Genomic DNA, 17,198 nt, shown 5'->3' with positions numbered 1-17,198 from the left:
TTCACAGAGGCAGCACTGACACTCTGGCTGGTAACACACATCAAAAATAAACCCTGAAACCCAAACCAAAAGCGCCTGGGATCTTCACTGTATCTTTAATCTAATATTATTTCCAGTCAGAGTGAGCCTGCATCAGTATGAAAATATTTGTGAGGGTTTCCTCACCTATGCACCAGGAAATATGGATAACAGCAGTTTTATTAATCCCACTTTCAAACCCACCAACCCCAAACCAACAACTAGTTGGCAGTTTTTTGTGCTTTGGTGGTTGTTAGTTTGGTTGAGTTTATTTCAAGAAAAGGTCTGCCTGCAGAGTTCTGTAACTGATGCAGATTTGGCCTGGAGCAGTCACACACAAGGCCCTGGGCCAGCAGGTGCTGGCTAATGACTGCCCACAGGGCACTGGGTTCCTTTCTGGTGTTCTCATGACTCAGTTTAGCTGGTATTTGAAAATGTGAGCGCTTTAGATTCATGCCCTAAAGCACATTGCTGCTAACTCTTGAACTTGTGGCTTGCCTCTACAAAGTCAAAGGAGAGACTGGGTCTGTTCAGTGACGCAGCAAATAACCGGAGCATGTGCATGAAGTTATCAACATGAAGAAATATGTACATTGTATTTTGATAAACTCTAAATACTATTTTATTAGGGCTTTTAGAGAAGATGTAGGTGAGCTTTTGCAGAAGACTGCTAGCCTAGCAAATCCTGACATAAAATAGAATCACTAAAAAAATAATTCTACTTACGTTTATGTACGTTCCTTTTGTAGTGACTCTGAACACATTACTGCAGTACTTCATTTTCTGCTTTGTTTTGTTTAGTTTCCAGCTTTAAGCTATACCAGCGTGCAAAGCATGTGTACAGTGAAGCTGCCAGAGTGATGGAATTTAAGAAGGTATGCAGCGAAGCACCTGCCAATGCAATCCAGCTGCTGGGAGAATTAATGAACCAGAGCTATATCAGCTGCAGGGAAATGTATGAGTGCAGCTGTCCTGAACTGGATCGCCTGGTAGACATCTGCCTGTAAGTTCTGACCACAAGGAAGAGTAATTGCCTGTGGAGAGTATTGCTTGAATTGATGAGAAAATATGACATCGCTGGCTATTGCAGTTTTAAAATGAAAGTATTCTTGTCTCTTATTACGAAATTCATCTCCTGCAGGGACATTACATGGTCAATTGTTTCTCTACTGACATCTGTGTAATACTTTTAGATGAAAGCTTCAGTTTATGGCTTTATTACAGACTTTGCTTTTGGACTGACTCATCATCACAAGCGTTACGTCAGGCTGTTGGCTAGTCTTTTGAGTCGTAGAAGTAGCCACAACTAGTTTTCTTAAAACATCATCTTACTTCTTCTAATTGAACTCTCTTACTTTTTGTGCATTTCTTAACTATTTCAGAACTGCTGCCATAGGAATTCCAGGGCATAAGCAAGCTGTTCTGCAGACTTCAGTTGCCTTGAAATCATAATGGTATATTGTGAAACGCTGTTGCACTTCTTCAAATTTGAAAAAGATGTTGTTTAGGGTATCAGCAAGGTTGGACAGCATTTCACTGTTTAAAAGATGGGTGTGTTAACTGTTACAACAGTTAACACTGCTTCTCCTCCCTGCATTATGTCTTTGAACTTTCCCCACATTATTCTGCCCTAGCTTCATTATTTTAGCTGGGTTCCATAACTCAGTTTGGCCATGATAAAACAAGTCTTCTCAGCTCCAAAATACATTCCCCTACTTAGGAGCATCTTGTCTCATCTCTCACTTCCTCTCCAGTTTCATATCCTCTAGCCAAAATAAACCCAAGTTTGGGAAGTGGCATGAAGTGAGCTGGAAATCACAGGTTGTTGTGCGTGGCAGGCTGTTATTTACATAAGTCTGCTACAGTATAACCATGTGTTAATGCAGAAAGTAAAACCAAATACTTGGTACTCACTTTCTACATAGTATTCACCCATACCACAGGACCAGCAGGAAAGGTTATACACATTTCAGTCCCTCTTAATTTCCATTGTTCTGGTATATTTAATCACAGGACACACATTTTTCCTGACTTCAATCTTATTTCAGTGCCTATAGAAGGAGTTCAGTGGTTGGTGATCGTTTTAACACTGGCTGGGGGGAATAAACAGCTGCCCACCCAAGCTTTTCACTGCTCCATCCCTGCTTTGGCCCCAGCCATCTTCTCCCAGCTGCTTCCCTCATTCACTTCAACATGGCTTCTGGTGATGCTGCCTTCCAACTATTGCTCAGTGTGCTTAGTTTGGGAAAGTCTGCTCTAAGTCAGAGGGTTACTGCCCTGCCAGAAGGGAAGTGTAGGGTGCCATAAATGTTTGCAGGCCTGAAGTCAAGAAATGTTGTTGCACTGTATTTTAGCAGCGAATACCCGCTATGTATCTGTCAGTCTGGAAGGAAACAGAAACTGTTTCAGTTTGAAGCTAACAAGTTTTTTAAAAATTTCCACCTAAAATTGGAAGTTACCAAAATAAGTTACAGAAGTACTTCTTTACCAGCAAATGCCTTTAAAACATTTGTTTAAAACCAAAGAAAGTAATCAGGATTATAATGAAAAAATGAATTTTACAAATGTGGGATTTGCCATGTGCTTGTTTCTTGTGTTCTCATGTGGATTTTGTAAGTTGTAATACCCATTTACCAGGTTTGTAAATTGATAGAGTATGCTAGAGATGCTTATTTAGGTTAGTTCAATTTCTTCTGCAGACAAGATGGAATGGCCTCTCAGCCATAAAACTACAAACTTGAAAACTCAACATAAGACTTTTGGACATTCACAGATTATTTTGCATATGGGATACACATGTTGTTTTGTGATAAAACACAGAAAAGCCCTGATAGCCATTGGACAGTCTGATAGTAATTTAGCAGTACAATTTCTGATCCTTCTCTTGGGATCCAATCCAGTACGTAACTCACTGGCTATGTTCAGTTTATTGTGTCACGTAATGATCACATAATGGAATAAGCTACGACAGTCACTCCTCAGGGCAGTTGCACTGTGGTTATTCCCAGCTACTCAAAGGGAACTGCTGAGCTGTGTGCAAGTAGGGAGAACTGTCTCCAGAGTGTCTCTCTTCAGCTAACTATGCTCTACTGAGTTATCAAAAAAACCTTGGGCTACAAAGTCTCGATCCAGAACAAGGTATCTGGGACATTTGACAGAGGAAGAGCCTTAAAACTTAACATCCACATTATTTTCATGTGCGGTAACTACCCAGTCAGCAGCAGCTGATGACTGAGCTTGAGAGAAGTGACTAGCCATTTTAAGTGTCTTCCCTTAGCATATCCAGCTTAAATCATACTGGTAGGAACTGCTCTCAGAAATGCTGGGAGGAAGCTGTCCTGTTTCAAGTAGGGGAAAACACACAGGTACGAAGTGAGAAGATCTGCACTACAGTATGGAGTACCTGTGCTCCATTTCAGTGAACTAGTATGGATGCTAGCAGCAGCCTATTGCAGCATGAAGCTCAGCACAGGGATGGAAATTCTGTTTCTCATTTATGCTGAGCCCTGTGCTTTCACAGCTAGGCAGCTGCTGCTCTCTGAGCTAGCTTGGGTATCGTGACACTGATTTGCAGGCAGTAGCATTGACACAGCCACAGAACCCAAAGGAAAGCAGCACGCAGTTAGGATTTTACTAAATTAAATTAAAATTAATCACAGCATTTCAGTTCCAGCAACCAGAATATAAATAGCAAAGGAAAAAAGCATTCTGTGTTCCCATGTTACATCAGATTTCTAACTTACCAGCAGAAGAGCCCACAGCTATTACCATGAGCACAGCTAAGCGCTGCAGTGGAGTGCCATTTGTCTGCAACCATTTCGAACTGCAGTAGTAAAGTTATTTAACCTGTTGGGGGTTTTATTACTATCATTACACAGAAACAAGTAAATCATTTGTTAATTATTCTTTGCAGTCTTATCAAGGGTATTTCCTAGGAAATACACCTTCTTTAGAAGCTTGATATTCTTTAATGTTTTCCTGATCCCGTGGTTAGATTTCTGGAAGTGTATAGCTAGTCCAGGCACATGCAGCCTAAACCAGCATCTGATTTTTGGAAACTATTGGAAAAGGGTCTCAGCTTTTCTTGAGTTGTACATTAAAAAAATAAGGGACATAAAATCACTAGTCACTCTAGGAAAATATAGCTGATATGATTATAAAAATGGCCAAGAGCTACCTAAATTACATTCTTTGCTTACAATGATACACAGCTGCCCTGTAACTTTAAAAAGCCTTTCCAAAAAATACATTCCACAGAATTGCCTGAGTCTGCTGCTGCTCTCTCCTTACAAGGTTTAAACTGTGAAGAATAATCTGCATATCCAGATGTTTTCTGTTTTGCCTAGATCTTTATGTTTTAGTGTACAGCCTCTGCCAAGAAAAGGAAAAAAAGGGATCCGTGCTTGCTGTGGTCTGTAGTGCTGAAAACTGTAACCACTAGTTGGTCACTTGTTTTTTGTTTTGGTTTGGGATTTTTTTTCCCCTTTTTGCAAAGACAGGGGAGTTGTACTTTCTCTAACCTATCTCATGCTGTTATTAACTGTTTTACCTGTTAGCTTTTTTAAGTGAGTAACGCAGAAGAATTACGGAACAATTACAAACAAAAAATTGAATCTGAGCTCCTGAATTCATTAGGTCCTTTTGAAAATCTCTCAGAATCTCTGAGTGTTGCAAATAACTTACTTTCAGTCTCTCATTCTCCATCAAATCCTAATAATTTGTGTTACCAGCCATACCCCTTTCCACTTGAAGATAGCTGAATCCTCTCTGATGCAGTTTTTACATTACATCCAGGTGCATCATGCTAGCTGAAACAACTCTGCTTTCTGTCAGACTCTTATCACTGATGAGTTCCTTAAAGCTGCAAAGCCTGAAGTCATGGCAGAATTAGAAAAATTACAAAACAAACAAACAAATCACCCTACAAAAAGCAGTTTCCAGCTGTTTTAGAGCCAGAAGGGATAAGTATAGTATCTGCCTTCTCCATTTATATATTTAAATCTTATCATGTTAACTCCATCCTTTCTGAATAGCTGGTTCACAACTTTTGAGTATTTGGATTTAACAACATTGCTCTGTTTTTCTCACCTCTTGTAGCACAGTTGTTTTTTCACTGAGTTGCTGCAAACTATGGGACACCCATTTTTAGCTTTCTTTGCTGCCACACTCAAAGTTTTTTTACCTCTCATTTACACACCCTCCTTTCCTCATGAGATAATTCTGGTTTTATCCAGTGAATATTGAAACAAGGTATAGAACCTCTTCCAGAATCAAAGGCCAGAACCCAGGACTGGGAGCCAAGTGCCTGCCACTCTAGACACAGATGCTTTACCTTTCTTGTGTGCCCCATCTCTATCAGTTCTCCTCCTGGCTGCAGTATAGCCCAGGCAGTGCCATAGGGTACTTTCCCCATACACTGAACCCATGTCACCCACAAGATTATTGTCTGCTCATACTCTTCATAAATGCATGATGTAGATGCCAGTGAAGAGAGTGTCTGGTTATGAATCTCACTTTACAAGAGAAGTCCAGCTTGGGACTAAACTGATGTAGACTCAAAAAAGACAGTTTCAGACCTGTTCCAAAGTCAACTTTCCTGTGTTTGATCTAGATACCAACCATGCACAGCTTCTCCAGTAGGTGCAGAATTAAGTGCTCTTTCCTGAACTGTGTAATACCAGATACCTAGTTTTCCAGTCTTACAGCATTGTCCATCAAAGTGCCAAGTTTCTCAGTGTTAAGCCTCAAGTGTCCAATCATATCACCACATTTGAATCTGTTAGCCATGGTATTTTGAAACACAGTGACTGGAGCTCTGAAATGGGCATATTTTCTGTCTACGTTATGCTGTATTTCAACTAAGTATTTTAAAATGACTCAGTAAAAATGAGGCATGAGCATGACCACAGAGAATTATGAAATCAAGAAAAGGTTTAGAACAATTCTGAAGGGATTTCAGTTGCCTACCAAAATAAAAGCCAGATACCATCTGAAATATGAAGTTCTGACTGAGGTAACAGACCAAACGAGTACAGACAGTTGATTTCGCAGACTCAGAAAAGTGGATAAGATGGTATGAAGTTGATTGGAATTTCCCTATTGATTGCAATTGAGACTGGATTGGGTTCTGCTCATTTTAGGTTGCTCCATGGACCAGAAATGACAAAAATTGCATCAGAGAGTGAGTGGCTTACAGGAATAATAAGTAAAATAAAGCACCAACAGGAAATAAAGAATGAACATAAAATTGAGTCAATATGAAGGGTGGCACCACACAGACACACTGAAGAAAGTGTTTCTGTTCAAGAAGAGATGTAAGCATGTTTAGAATCAAACACATATGTAAGTACTTGCTTGAAATATGACCTAAACCTCTAACCCAGCAGTATACCAGATTCATTTAACATAAAATGCACATATGAAAAATAATCATAGCCTACTCAGAATGAGCTGTCATTTTCCAATGATCTTCACATGATGCTCTTTCCTTCAAACACATTCTAGGACTGGGAAATCTCTCTGTGCATGGCTTTGGGAAACATAGCAAAAGTATTTGGTTGCAAACCAGATTAGATCTCCTATTCTTACAAGATTTTAAATGAGTTTTCTAAATCATCCTGTGCTGACTAGGTTAGAAAAGCCCCTAAGAAATGCATTACATACTAATTTCCTACTCTTTCTGAATCTAAGTATAGGTCAGGAACACAGATAAGCAAACTAAGGAAAAAACATTTCTACTAAATCCTCATGACACAGCATCTGAATCTTGAAGAGTGTTGGCATAGAATTTGCTGCAGGACATTTCTAGCAGACCAGGATCTTGAGGCTAGCAATGGTTTATACTTTGGATGTCATTTATTTGTCATTATTCTTTTTATTCACTCTCCTTATTAAGAGTATTTTTTTCCTTTGGGACTAAATTATTATTTTACCTCTAGTGCTGTAAATCTGCTTAAGTTCATGAGGTTCCCCTGAAGAGAGATTCCCAACTCAAACAGATGTTTGAGTGCAATGACTCTGGGTGACTTTTTAAGACTTCCTGAACTCTCCTTTTCTTGACTGTCATGCTCAGCAATCCTGCAGAAGCCTGTGAATCTTCAGCATGTTTTAGATCTGTCCTGGAAGAATAGAGCTATTTGTCTTTGCCACATTAGAAAATGGCTTGCTTGCCTACATCCTGTGCAATTAGTTTATGAACCCTCTTTTGTTATTTTTGTCATGTATTTCTGTTTTCACTTCTGATGTCTTATGAATGTTGCTAACGGTTCCTTTTTTCTGCATTTTTTTTGTTCTCAGCTGTGCTGTGATCTTTCACACAGCTGATACTGAAGCATTATAAAAGAGGGTGACTTTGGGGATTGACAGAAATCACTATGTTGCAGTTTAAAGAATCACTATGCTCTTTTTTTTTTTGTCTGAAATGGTAACTGCAAATTGCTGTAATGTTGCATAAACGAACCAAATGAACTTCAGAAAAAACAGACCACATAGATGTGTTTTGAGCGAAGTATTCACCAGTTTTCTATAGGTACTTTATATATGACAAATTGTCCCTTTTCAGTCTATTTTACAGAATTTTCTTTTCTTTTTTTCTTTTTAGACAGTCTGGGGCCATTGGGTCACGTCTGACTGGAGCTGGCTGGGGTGGCTGCACTGTGTCAATGGTGCCTACCGACAAGCTCGACGCTTTCCTGAAAAATGTAAAACAAGCCTACTACCAAACTGATGTCCAAAGGTTAGCACTGGAGAATAATAGTCTGTTTGCTACCAAACCTGGAAGAGGAGCTTTGGTTTTTGTTGAGGCTTGAAGAACGTAAAAATCTTAAAGAAACTATGTAGGGCATTTAGAACTGGCTGTACTTCCCGTGCCGCAGCGAGGGAATGCCTGTTCTGGTTTTTTACTGTAATGAGCAGTTGCTACTATCAAAAGATATTTCTGAAAAAGTGCTTAAAACTCTGATTATAAAGCCTTTCTTTTTTTCATACTAAAACCATCTTTCAGTAGAAACATTGATTTGTAACAACCTATTGACAAGGAAAACAAATTGAAATAAAGATGATACTTTGCTACAGTGGATCTCTCTTCTGTTTACTGTCATAAAAGTAAGGTCAGGTGGAGCAATGAACTGTTTCATTGTAGGGTTGTTTGGTGCTTATTCTCTTTGGAGTTGGATATGCTTTTGTTTAGAGTGTCCTGTGAAAATGGAAGATTAAACAGCTATTCAGAAAATTGTAAGGACCTTGCTAAACATTAGAAGTGTTATGCTCTCCTCAAACAGGATTGTTACTGTTGCAGTTAACGATGATATTGGAGGAGCACCTGCAGGCCAAGTCAAACATTACGAATACATCACATTAAGAGGAAAACTTGCAGCCTTTGGTTTTGAGTTATCCAAACTCCATATTCTATTTGTTGAGTCCTAGTTGTGCTTCTACAAGGCAGAACATTTGTATTTTAATGCAAGACTGTTTTAAAGGAATAGTTATAATCCAGTCACCATTTTAAGAAACAATTAAAAAAATCTATAAGGAATAATTAAGGAGATAATTCACTCAGCAAAAGAAAACAGGTATGACACATTATTGACAGACTCCTATCTCATTCCCAGTTCATGCTTCTGACAATCATAGAATGCTTTGGGTTGAAAGGAACCTTTAAAGGGTAGTTTCAAGGTTGTAACTGTAACGCATTGGAAGTACAGAATCCACAATTCATAACCCATCTTCTCAGTGGGACAAATGATTGTGACTGCAGAAGGGTGACTGTACAGCAAGATACCCCAAAGATGTCCTAACCCTGCTTCCAAGTGGAAAACTAGGTTCCTGTGCCCTCTTTCCCACAGCACACAAACGTCCACTTCTCTGATGGCTGCAATGACAGCTCAAGAGAAGTTTTGCTAGTGCCATAACCCTTACAGCCATAAACAACATAGCATCACAAAAGCTCACACAGGGACAAATCTTGGTAACATCTAGCAGTCTGCATCAAATCAGAACTATCTCAGAAGAGATCCTCTGTATGTTAACCATGCTAATTCAGGCTAAAAACTGATGGAGCCTACTAATTCTGTGAGAGGGCTCTGCCAAATCTGAACACAGTACACGAACAACAGCCAATGCAAACTGCCAGATCTTTTCAGGAACCTTAGAAGGGACACAGAATGGTAATGCTATCACTAGAGAAGACTTCTATTTTTGGACAGCCAGGAAAAGTGGAACAAAATGCATTGTAGGTCAAGCAAATCAGACACTTGAGAGGAAAAGGATGGTGTCAGCATGAGGAGGACAGTGAAAAGGATGCATCCGACAAGGTAAAGGCAAGAACTATAGAAAGGTCTAATCTCAGAACACTGACTATTGCTGTGCATAGAAATAGAGTATCTTGTAACCTATTTGTCATGTACAGCAGATATGCTTGTACATTCGACTGAACTTGTAAATACAGGATTCCATAAATAAAAAACCAAACCCAAACACAAGGTAAATAGCTTCTAAAATGTCCAAGATAACCTTAGAAATCTTGAAGAAAATTATACCATGGCTTTGTTACCAACTGCCTTATTAAATATGTAATTCTCAGTTTATTCAGCAGGTTCCTGTTTCTTACACTACCACAAAGATGGAGTACACCACAGTAAACACCAGACCCTTCGTTAATACATTTGCATCGAACTTCAGCTCCACTGGATTCATGAGAGCACTAATGAGTGTATGAGCAGAAGGTAGATATGTTAGGGTTGACTTTTTTCCTGCTCCTTTTTAGGCTGCTCATGACGCAAAGTCATGGACTCTTACCAAAAAAACACGCAGGCAAGTTTTTGGGCTGCAGTGCCTTCAATTTTTCTGTCAATGAATCTTAAATGATATTTTCATAAACAAAGATGAGGAAAACAGAAAATTGGCACAGTACAAAAGAATGAAACTGAATGTTCTAAACTTCTGATTAATAGCTTGCTTTCCTTTTTTATTGCTTCAGGGTCTTTCCCAGACTTTTGCTGAAATCTGCAAACAAAAAGGGGACAACTTTCACTGAGGGACCTACAGTATTCAAACTATACACTTAAATATGGTACTCTGGCATTTTTATTTACTGTTTCTTTCTAAACAACGACAAACAAAACCCAACATTCAATTGAATTGGTGTTTTGAGGTTGTGGGGTTTTTTGGTTGTAAAATACTGAAGTACAGCAACACTATCTGGTGCTATATTAATGCTCTGTGTCATCTTAATCCTACTAACATGCATCTTCATCACCATTATTTGCTGACTGCGTATCTCGCTCCAAAGCAGAACCACAGTAATTCAACCATTCACTTGATGGAAGGGAATCATGACTGTGTATTTGACATTTGCTCTCTTGGACACAGCACACACACAGAGGCACATACATATGGCAACCTAATATATAGTAATTACTTACATAACATCTTGAGGAATATTGGTTTCTAGTTAATACTCTCTGAATGCCAACTTTTATTTTAGTAGCTGCTGCGTACTTACTCCATATAATCCTTCTGAAATTCCTCTCTGAGTCCATGTGTCACTTTAATAACATCTTGATATGCTGGAGCAACTGCTGAGCTACAATTTCAGTCAAGTGAAAGATTTGTGTTTTCAGCTAACTACCAAGTTTGTGTGCTAAATCCCACTCAGACAGAGTTAAACAAAGACTTAGCCAGAACAACATTTACGAGAGCTATCTTGTTCTAAAAAGATACTTTGCAAACCATAGTTATTATGGGCAGGACTGAAGTAGTGTTTTCTGATCCTCATGATTATATGCTTCATCAAGAAAATTGAATTCTATAAAAGGACTTACACTGCAAAGAACAATAGCATGAGAAACAGAATGGCAGGCTTAATGTTGCACACCCTGTGAATCACGCAGCGTGTTACATTGTATTTTAAATGCTAATTTTGAGATGAAAGGCTAGGTATTGATAAGAGAGAGTTCAGAGTGCAGAAGAAAGCACAATGAGGAATGTGGAATTGTAACTGAGAATTGCTCCCTGTGATACAGCCTTGTTTGACAGATTTTCCCACCACACACTGGAGTGGCAGAAAAAGTGCTGCCGAGCAATATTGCCCTCACATCTGTCCTGCCTCTTCACATTTCATTGAACACTCTTCTGAGATTCATTACCCCGTAAAGAGAGACAAAAGATTAATTCTGTTCACAATCTTATTTCTTAAACTCTGCCCTCTGCTTTTGGACTCGTGTCAAAAGAAATTAACAACAAGATTCTGCAAGATACCACATCACAGCCTTGGAGAACAGCACCACATTTGCTAGGACACAATCTGCCATGATGCTGATGGTGGATGGTACCTAAGCACTACTGTAATCTCTCATGCTTCCGTGGGACTGCAGTACTGGCTGGCTATGGGAGTAGGACCAAGATGTAACAATATATTGGGAACTGCTGTTCCTAGGCAGACTTCCCTCCCTCCCCCCCTCAGGTGAGCTACAGCTGTTTTATTAGTAAAACCTGTAGATGAATGCCTTCTGAAGCCCCTGAACACTCTGCAGATTTGGTTACTGAGTTCAGCAGAAGATAGATTTATCCTAGCCCTTACTCCCTAGTGAACAGTTCACTCAGCAGGGTAACAGGTAGCGAGCATTTGCACATAACCTGACATGCCCAAAATCTCACATACAGTTAGGGCACTCGTACCCAATGCATCATACATGTAAGACTTACTAATGGAAAATCTGCAGAGGAGTAAAGACCATTGAAGCCGATTAAATGAGAAGGAACTAAGGAGCTTTCAGAATTAATTGACCAATAAAACATTTGAGATGGATTTCCAACAGCAGTGGTTCCTGCAGAAGCAACAAACTGGATTAGGATTCATACAAAAGCATTTGGTATATTTATTGGATTTTAAGTCTAATGCATTTCAAGAATTCCTATTGTCTCCTAAGCACTGCTTTGTTGGCCAAAATTAGACATTCATATTTTTAAAAAAAAAAGGGAATAAAAACCCTCCACTCCCCATAAAAGCCTTTCTGCACTTGGCACATGAGGCTCAAATAACTCAATAAAGATTAGATGTACTTAGAACTAAAACATACTAGTGCCCAAGCAGCTGTCTTCTTTCCAGGCAAGCTGTGTGTGATTTGGGGGGGGGGGGGAATAAAAATATGTTCTATTAGCCAGTGATCAAGCCAGATGTGTGGGTTAGTTTGGGTTTTTGAAGTCCAAATTCATCTTTCAAGGGGCACTGAAGCAGGTTTGTATGAAATCCTTACACCACTTCCTAAGGAATATAAAGGCCTTATTTTGTCAGTTTTCATAGAATGGAGGGGGGGTTTTGACATTGTTTTACATTTTCTGAGTTCTGTCCCTCGCAATTAATATTTATTTATTTCTGTTGGCTAAGCTGTTCTGACTTTGAGCAGGATTCTTTAGTTATATTTCTATTGATCAGTTATCAACAATTAAATCATTCTCATTAAATGCTGAAAACTTTTCTATTGGCTTTCTCCCAGTGAATGGCCTTTCTTGTAACTGTGTCCATTCTGCCTAGAGAAGAGTTAAAAGAACAGTTTTACCAGAAGACTCAATCCTTGAGGAAGAATTCATTGAGCCACTTTTTAAGCAGCAACAACAGCTGCCCAAATAATAATTTTTTTTATGAAGGTCTGAGCCTAATTTTCTGTCAGAAACAAAGCTCCAACTTCCATGGCTGAATTAAAAAGTCTAACAGAAAACAGGAACCAAAATGAGAACAAACAAGAGCCTAGTAAGGATTCACAGAATTTTTGTCAGATAAAACTACACAGTTGAATCTGAAACTTAAGCAGAGCCAAATACTAACTATGAATGGAAAGATTTGGGGACAAAGGGTTAAAGATCAAGGCAAAAAACCCTAGTTGTTTTTAAAGCAAGTTATGATCAAACCTTGACCCTAAGAAGATATCCAGTTAAATTCCTGTAGAAGACTACAGCAAATCCAACTATATTAACAGCAGAACAGATTTTGAGCTTTGAAAAGCCTGATTGTTTGGGGCGTTTTTATTTTCAGAAGACCATTTGAGAGAGTGAGAGGAGGCCTGGGCAGCTTTTGTTTCTGAAGATCTATAACCTGATGATAGCCAGTGGGGAGAGAGGGGAACTGTTGCAAAGGATTTTCAGTACTTCCTCTAGAGGGAATAGCACGGCTAGTGTGAGCTGCTTCAAGAGGCAGACTTAAAGGCCTCTTGCTATTGTTGTTGAAAAACTCCAAAATTTATTGTCTTGTCTGAAATTCATAAAATATTTAACTTTCTTGATTGTAGGACTTCAGGGGTTTGCCTGATTTCTGATTAAAGTAATTAGTTAAATAAATATGATTTTATTGACAGAAAATCATAATGATTTGTAGGATTTCTTACCACTATATTCAGCTAGCAGCCAAGTGCACACAGTCTGCTCTTGGTGACCTTCTTTCTCCCATACTTTGCTGTGCTCATTTAGCAAAAAAATATCTGGTCAGATCCACTGTGAGTGAGGGCACAGCTGTGTGAAGAAATGCACATCATCTCCTGCAGCACACTGGAGTTGGGGGTTTGAGACATTGGTGCACGTTTCATGCTGCAGTTCCATCACCGAGAAAACAACAGCTACTTTGCAAGCTCTTTCAAGTGAGCCTAAGGGGTTGGGCTAGCAGAGTCTGAATCCCAACTATCTGCCTTAGTTCCACTAATGAGATTTATTTTATTTCTATGTAGGTGGTCTCTTATTTCTGAAATGCAATTAGCATACAGTTGTTGCCTGATGGTTTTATTTATTTTTGAAAGTGCCGACTACTGGACTTGCTTTCATAGTTCTAGAGTTTCCAGAATTGAGTTTTGTGCTTCACAAGACTGTTTTCAGGAAATACTTTGTAAGAGGGATAATATTTTGAGTTCTGCTTTTATGGCTGCAAAGTTCTCCTTTTGTACTCCCTTTGTCTGTTCATTAGGGGCCATCTTTAATTCCTAGATGTGTTTTTTGGAGATAAGTTCCTTTCCTTTGAAATACATACCAATAAAAAACACCATTAAAAGTACTTTAAGCCTTGAGACAAATTTATGTGTTTATTTTATGAGATTCAGTGTTGTGTAATGCCCTGAGTGGTACATTGAAATTTAGTTATTTGCCCATTTTTAGGTTTTCTCGAGACAATTCCTGACGTGTTCATTAGCGGCCTTTTGTTCACTACATTAAATGCATGAAAAAACCCATCCCTCATGCTGTTTTAGCTGTAAAGTGAACCAGAGGCTTTTAGCTTTTAATCATCTACGAAAAATTTCTACATCCTGCTTTTTTTGAGGGTGACATAGATGAGTGCTGCACAGTACTTCCAACTTCTAAGTTTTATTACAGTCTTGCTTTCTGCGATTCATTAATAATTCATACACTCAAAAAAGGAAAAAAAAAAAGAAAAATGGAACATTTTTGAAGATCAACATCATGCATGTTGCAAATTACAATAAACATGTCAGCAAAAGTGGATATACTAACAGTTTATGGTGGCTAATTTGCTAATTTGGTCTTTTTACATAAATGGACAAATTACGACTGCCCATTGTGGTCACATTAAAGGGAAAATGTGTGGAAATTTCTGTTCTCAATAAACCCCTAAAGTGGACAAGGCTCATTTTTAGACAGAATTCTGCTCATTATGTGTACAGTCACCTAAATTCTGCTGAGAAAAACAATCAGTTTCACAAGAAGGCTAAAATTTTCTTTTTATCCCATTAGTCAGCTTAATAACTAGTTCTACAATTTTTCCATGTAAAGTTCATAAAACCAGTGTGACAAATATCACACTGAAAGTTGGACAAAAGAAAAAGCTTTGGACTCTTCTATATGATGTTGTGAAATTTGTTGAAGCCTGTGAAGTTAAACTATTGTAACACAGAATCTTCTACCTAAATACACTGAAGAAGAGTTGTCCTGTTGTAACAAAAGCTGATGAGAGTTGAATATTCCTTATAAGCAAGCTGTGACTTCTCTATGCTGAATACATTGAAGAATAGTGGCTGGATAGTTTTTTAAATGTGCTGTGTGAAAACTCTGGAGTACACAGAAGATTAGAACACATGAGAAAATATTTCAGGAAAACTTGAGTAATTCTTCATTAAATCCTCCAAAACCAGTCTAGCTGGAAGAATCTTATATACATCAGGACAAGAACATAAATGTTTGCTTCTGTTTAAGAACTAAACACAAAGGGCTCTGAATGTCTGTACTACACAGCAGATAAATGCTCTCTACTTTTGGAACAACCAGCATCAGAGAAAAATTATGTCCAAATTCAGAAAAAGTCTAAAATTCCTCAATATTTATAGATGTTTGGCTCCAAAGTGTATAGTTCAGGGCCGTAATAGAACCAAGTCAATATTTAAAGCAAGAATCCAGAAACAGTAAGAGTTCCAACCCTGACTGATACTATGATACTATGTTTTGTGAGTTTTGATTAATATTTCTCAATCAGCCTTACTCCCCCAAAATCTAACAGGGATAAAGTAACCAAGCTGAAGTGCACTCTCACTGACGACATTTTAACTCATGTTAGGTTAAAGGATAACGAGACGAAGGACCAATCAAATCCTTGTCTGTTCTCTCTTTTGGGTAAACCACTTGCTGAGATTGTCTGCATTACTGTGGTCTGTCTCAGTCTAGAAAAGAGAAAACTCTCCCAGCTATTGTGGATCATGGCAGAAAAAGGAAACAAAATAAATGGCTGAGACTTTAGCAATGCATTCTTCTCCTCCATCCACCAGCTGGTTTAAACCATCGTGGCAAAAAGTCCTCAGGAAAGGATTTTAAACACAATACAGGTTGGAAGTGAAAAAACTTGTGTGGCTTTTGTAAGAAAACCAAAACAAACACAAACCCCAAACCCGGTACAATTAGTCCTGAAGGTCAAGGAATATGATAGCAGTGTTGTCCATTTCATGGGTCTTAAGATAGGAGACCAAAGAACTTTTTACCACTGAAGTCTGAGTAGCACAGGATTGCATTCTGGATCTGACTGGGTAAATGGGAGAAGTGTCAGTAAAGGATATTATCAAGCTAAATGTCTTAACAACAGAACAGACTATGAATTCCTTCATCCATGTTTTTAAAAGCATTTATGCTGAGAATGTTTTGGTGGAAAAAACCCACCATGTGGTATACTCTGTAATGGTGATATCATGATAAGAAAGGATCAGAATGTCTGACAGACTGATGGCCATGATGTAATGTTATGGGAGATTGTTCTCCATTTCAAACAGTAAAACTGCAGACTACAATAGGCACAAGACCAAGTCCTTGGCATGGATTATAAACACCTGCAAGTAAGCCTGAGTTATTTTAAAATCAATGCAATATTTTATGCACTGTAATAAAATAAAATTATTAAAAAAAAATAAAATCAAAGTATGTGATAAAATTTGAGTTTCATCAAGAACAACCCTAGTGAATCTGAATTTAAACTTCAGTTTACTACCATCACATTCTTACCTTAATCTGACCAATTAATTTTATCTAAGGCTAAAGAATTTTCCTTTTGCAGAAGACTGAAATCATTAAAGCACAACAAAAAGGAGATGTAAAAACATCCCAGCACAAATGCAGGTTATGAAAGGAAGAGCCCAACATAAATGCAGAACTATTCAAAACTACTGACAGTATAATATACACAACAAACTTAAAGACTACAGTTATGTCTGACTTTTGGTCTACTTCTATTAAAAACAAACCAAAACACATCTAAATGTACTGCAACTGCAAATGAGTAGAGCAAAATCTTGTTTTGCAGTTTTCTTCAGTTAGATGCACTGTAGCTTTCTCTCCAGAACTGTCTATATTCTGTTATTGCCACTGTGTAGGCAACTTCGCTCTGCAGACTGTTTTAGCTGCACAGTTCATAAGGATCAACAGAGGCATGGCTTTTGTTTCTGAGGTGCGCTCAGTAAGCTCCTTTTAATATCAGAAGTACATAAAGCAAATTTCTACTGTGGTTTGGATTCCTTTGGCATATCACTTATATGATCACCACCTCCACTTCTTCATCAGCCCAATATTTTCTATCTGCAAGCAGATCTTTGCAAATTGTATCTTCTGCTAACAAAAATATAAAGATCATGCACCTGCGCTTGCTAGCAATAGACAAATATTGCTGTCTTCCTATTTTTCTGACAATCCTTTTCATTATGTAGCCT

General features: G+C 38.4%; 1 protein-coding gene across 1 annotated transcript in view; it reads left to right on the top strand.

Annotated features, from left to right (window-relative positions):
- GALK2 (galactokinase 2) overlaps positions 1-8,068 on the top strand; it is a 50,787-nt gene extending 42,719 nt beyond the window's left edge. Inside the window, exons 9-10 of the mRNA XM_054169236.1 lie at positions 820-1,021; positions 7,619-8,068. Coding sequence (XP_054025211.1) covers positions 820-1,021; positions 7,619-7,826 — 410 coding nt within the window. The 3' untranslated portion in view covers positions 7,827-8,068. The remainder of the gene's footprint in view (positions 1-819; positions 1,022-7,618) is intronic.
- Positions 8,069-17,198: the final 9,130 nt, after the last annotated feature.

This window comes from Dryobates pubescens, chromosome 17 (assembly GCF_014839835.1).
Source record: "Dryobates pubescens isolate bDryPub1 chromosome 17, bDryPub1.pri, whole genome shotgun sequence".
Lineage (NCBI taxonomy): Eukaryota > Metazoa > Chordata > Aves > Piciformes > Picidae > Dryobates > Dryobates pubescens.
Note: the sequence above shows the minus strand (reverse complement) of the source record. Positions and strands in the feature narration are given on the sequence as shown.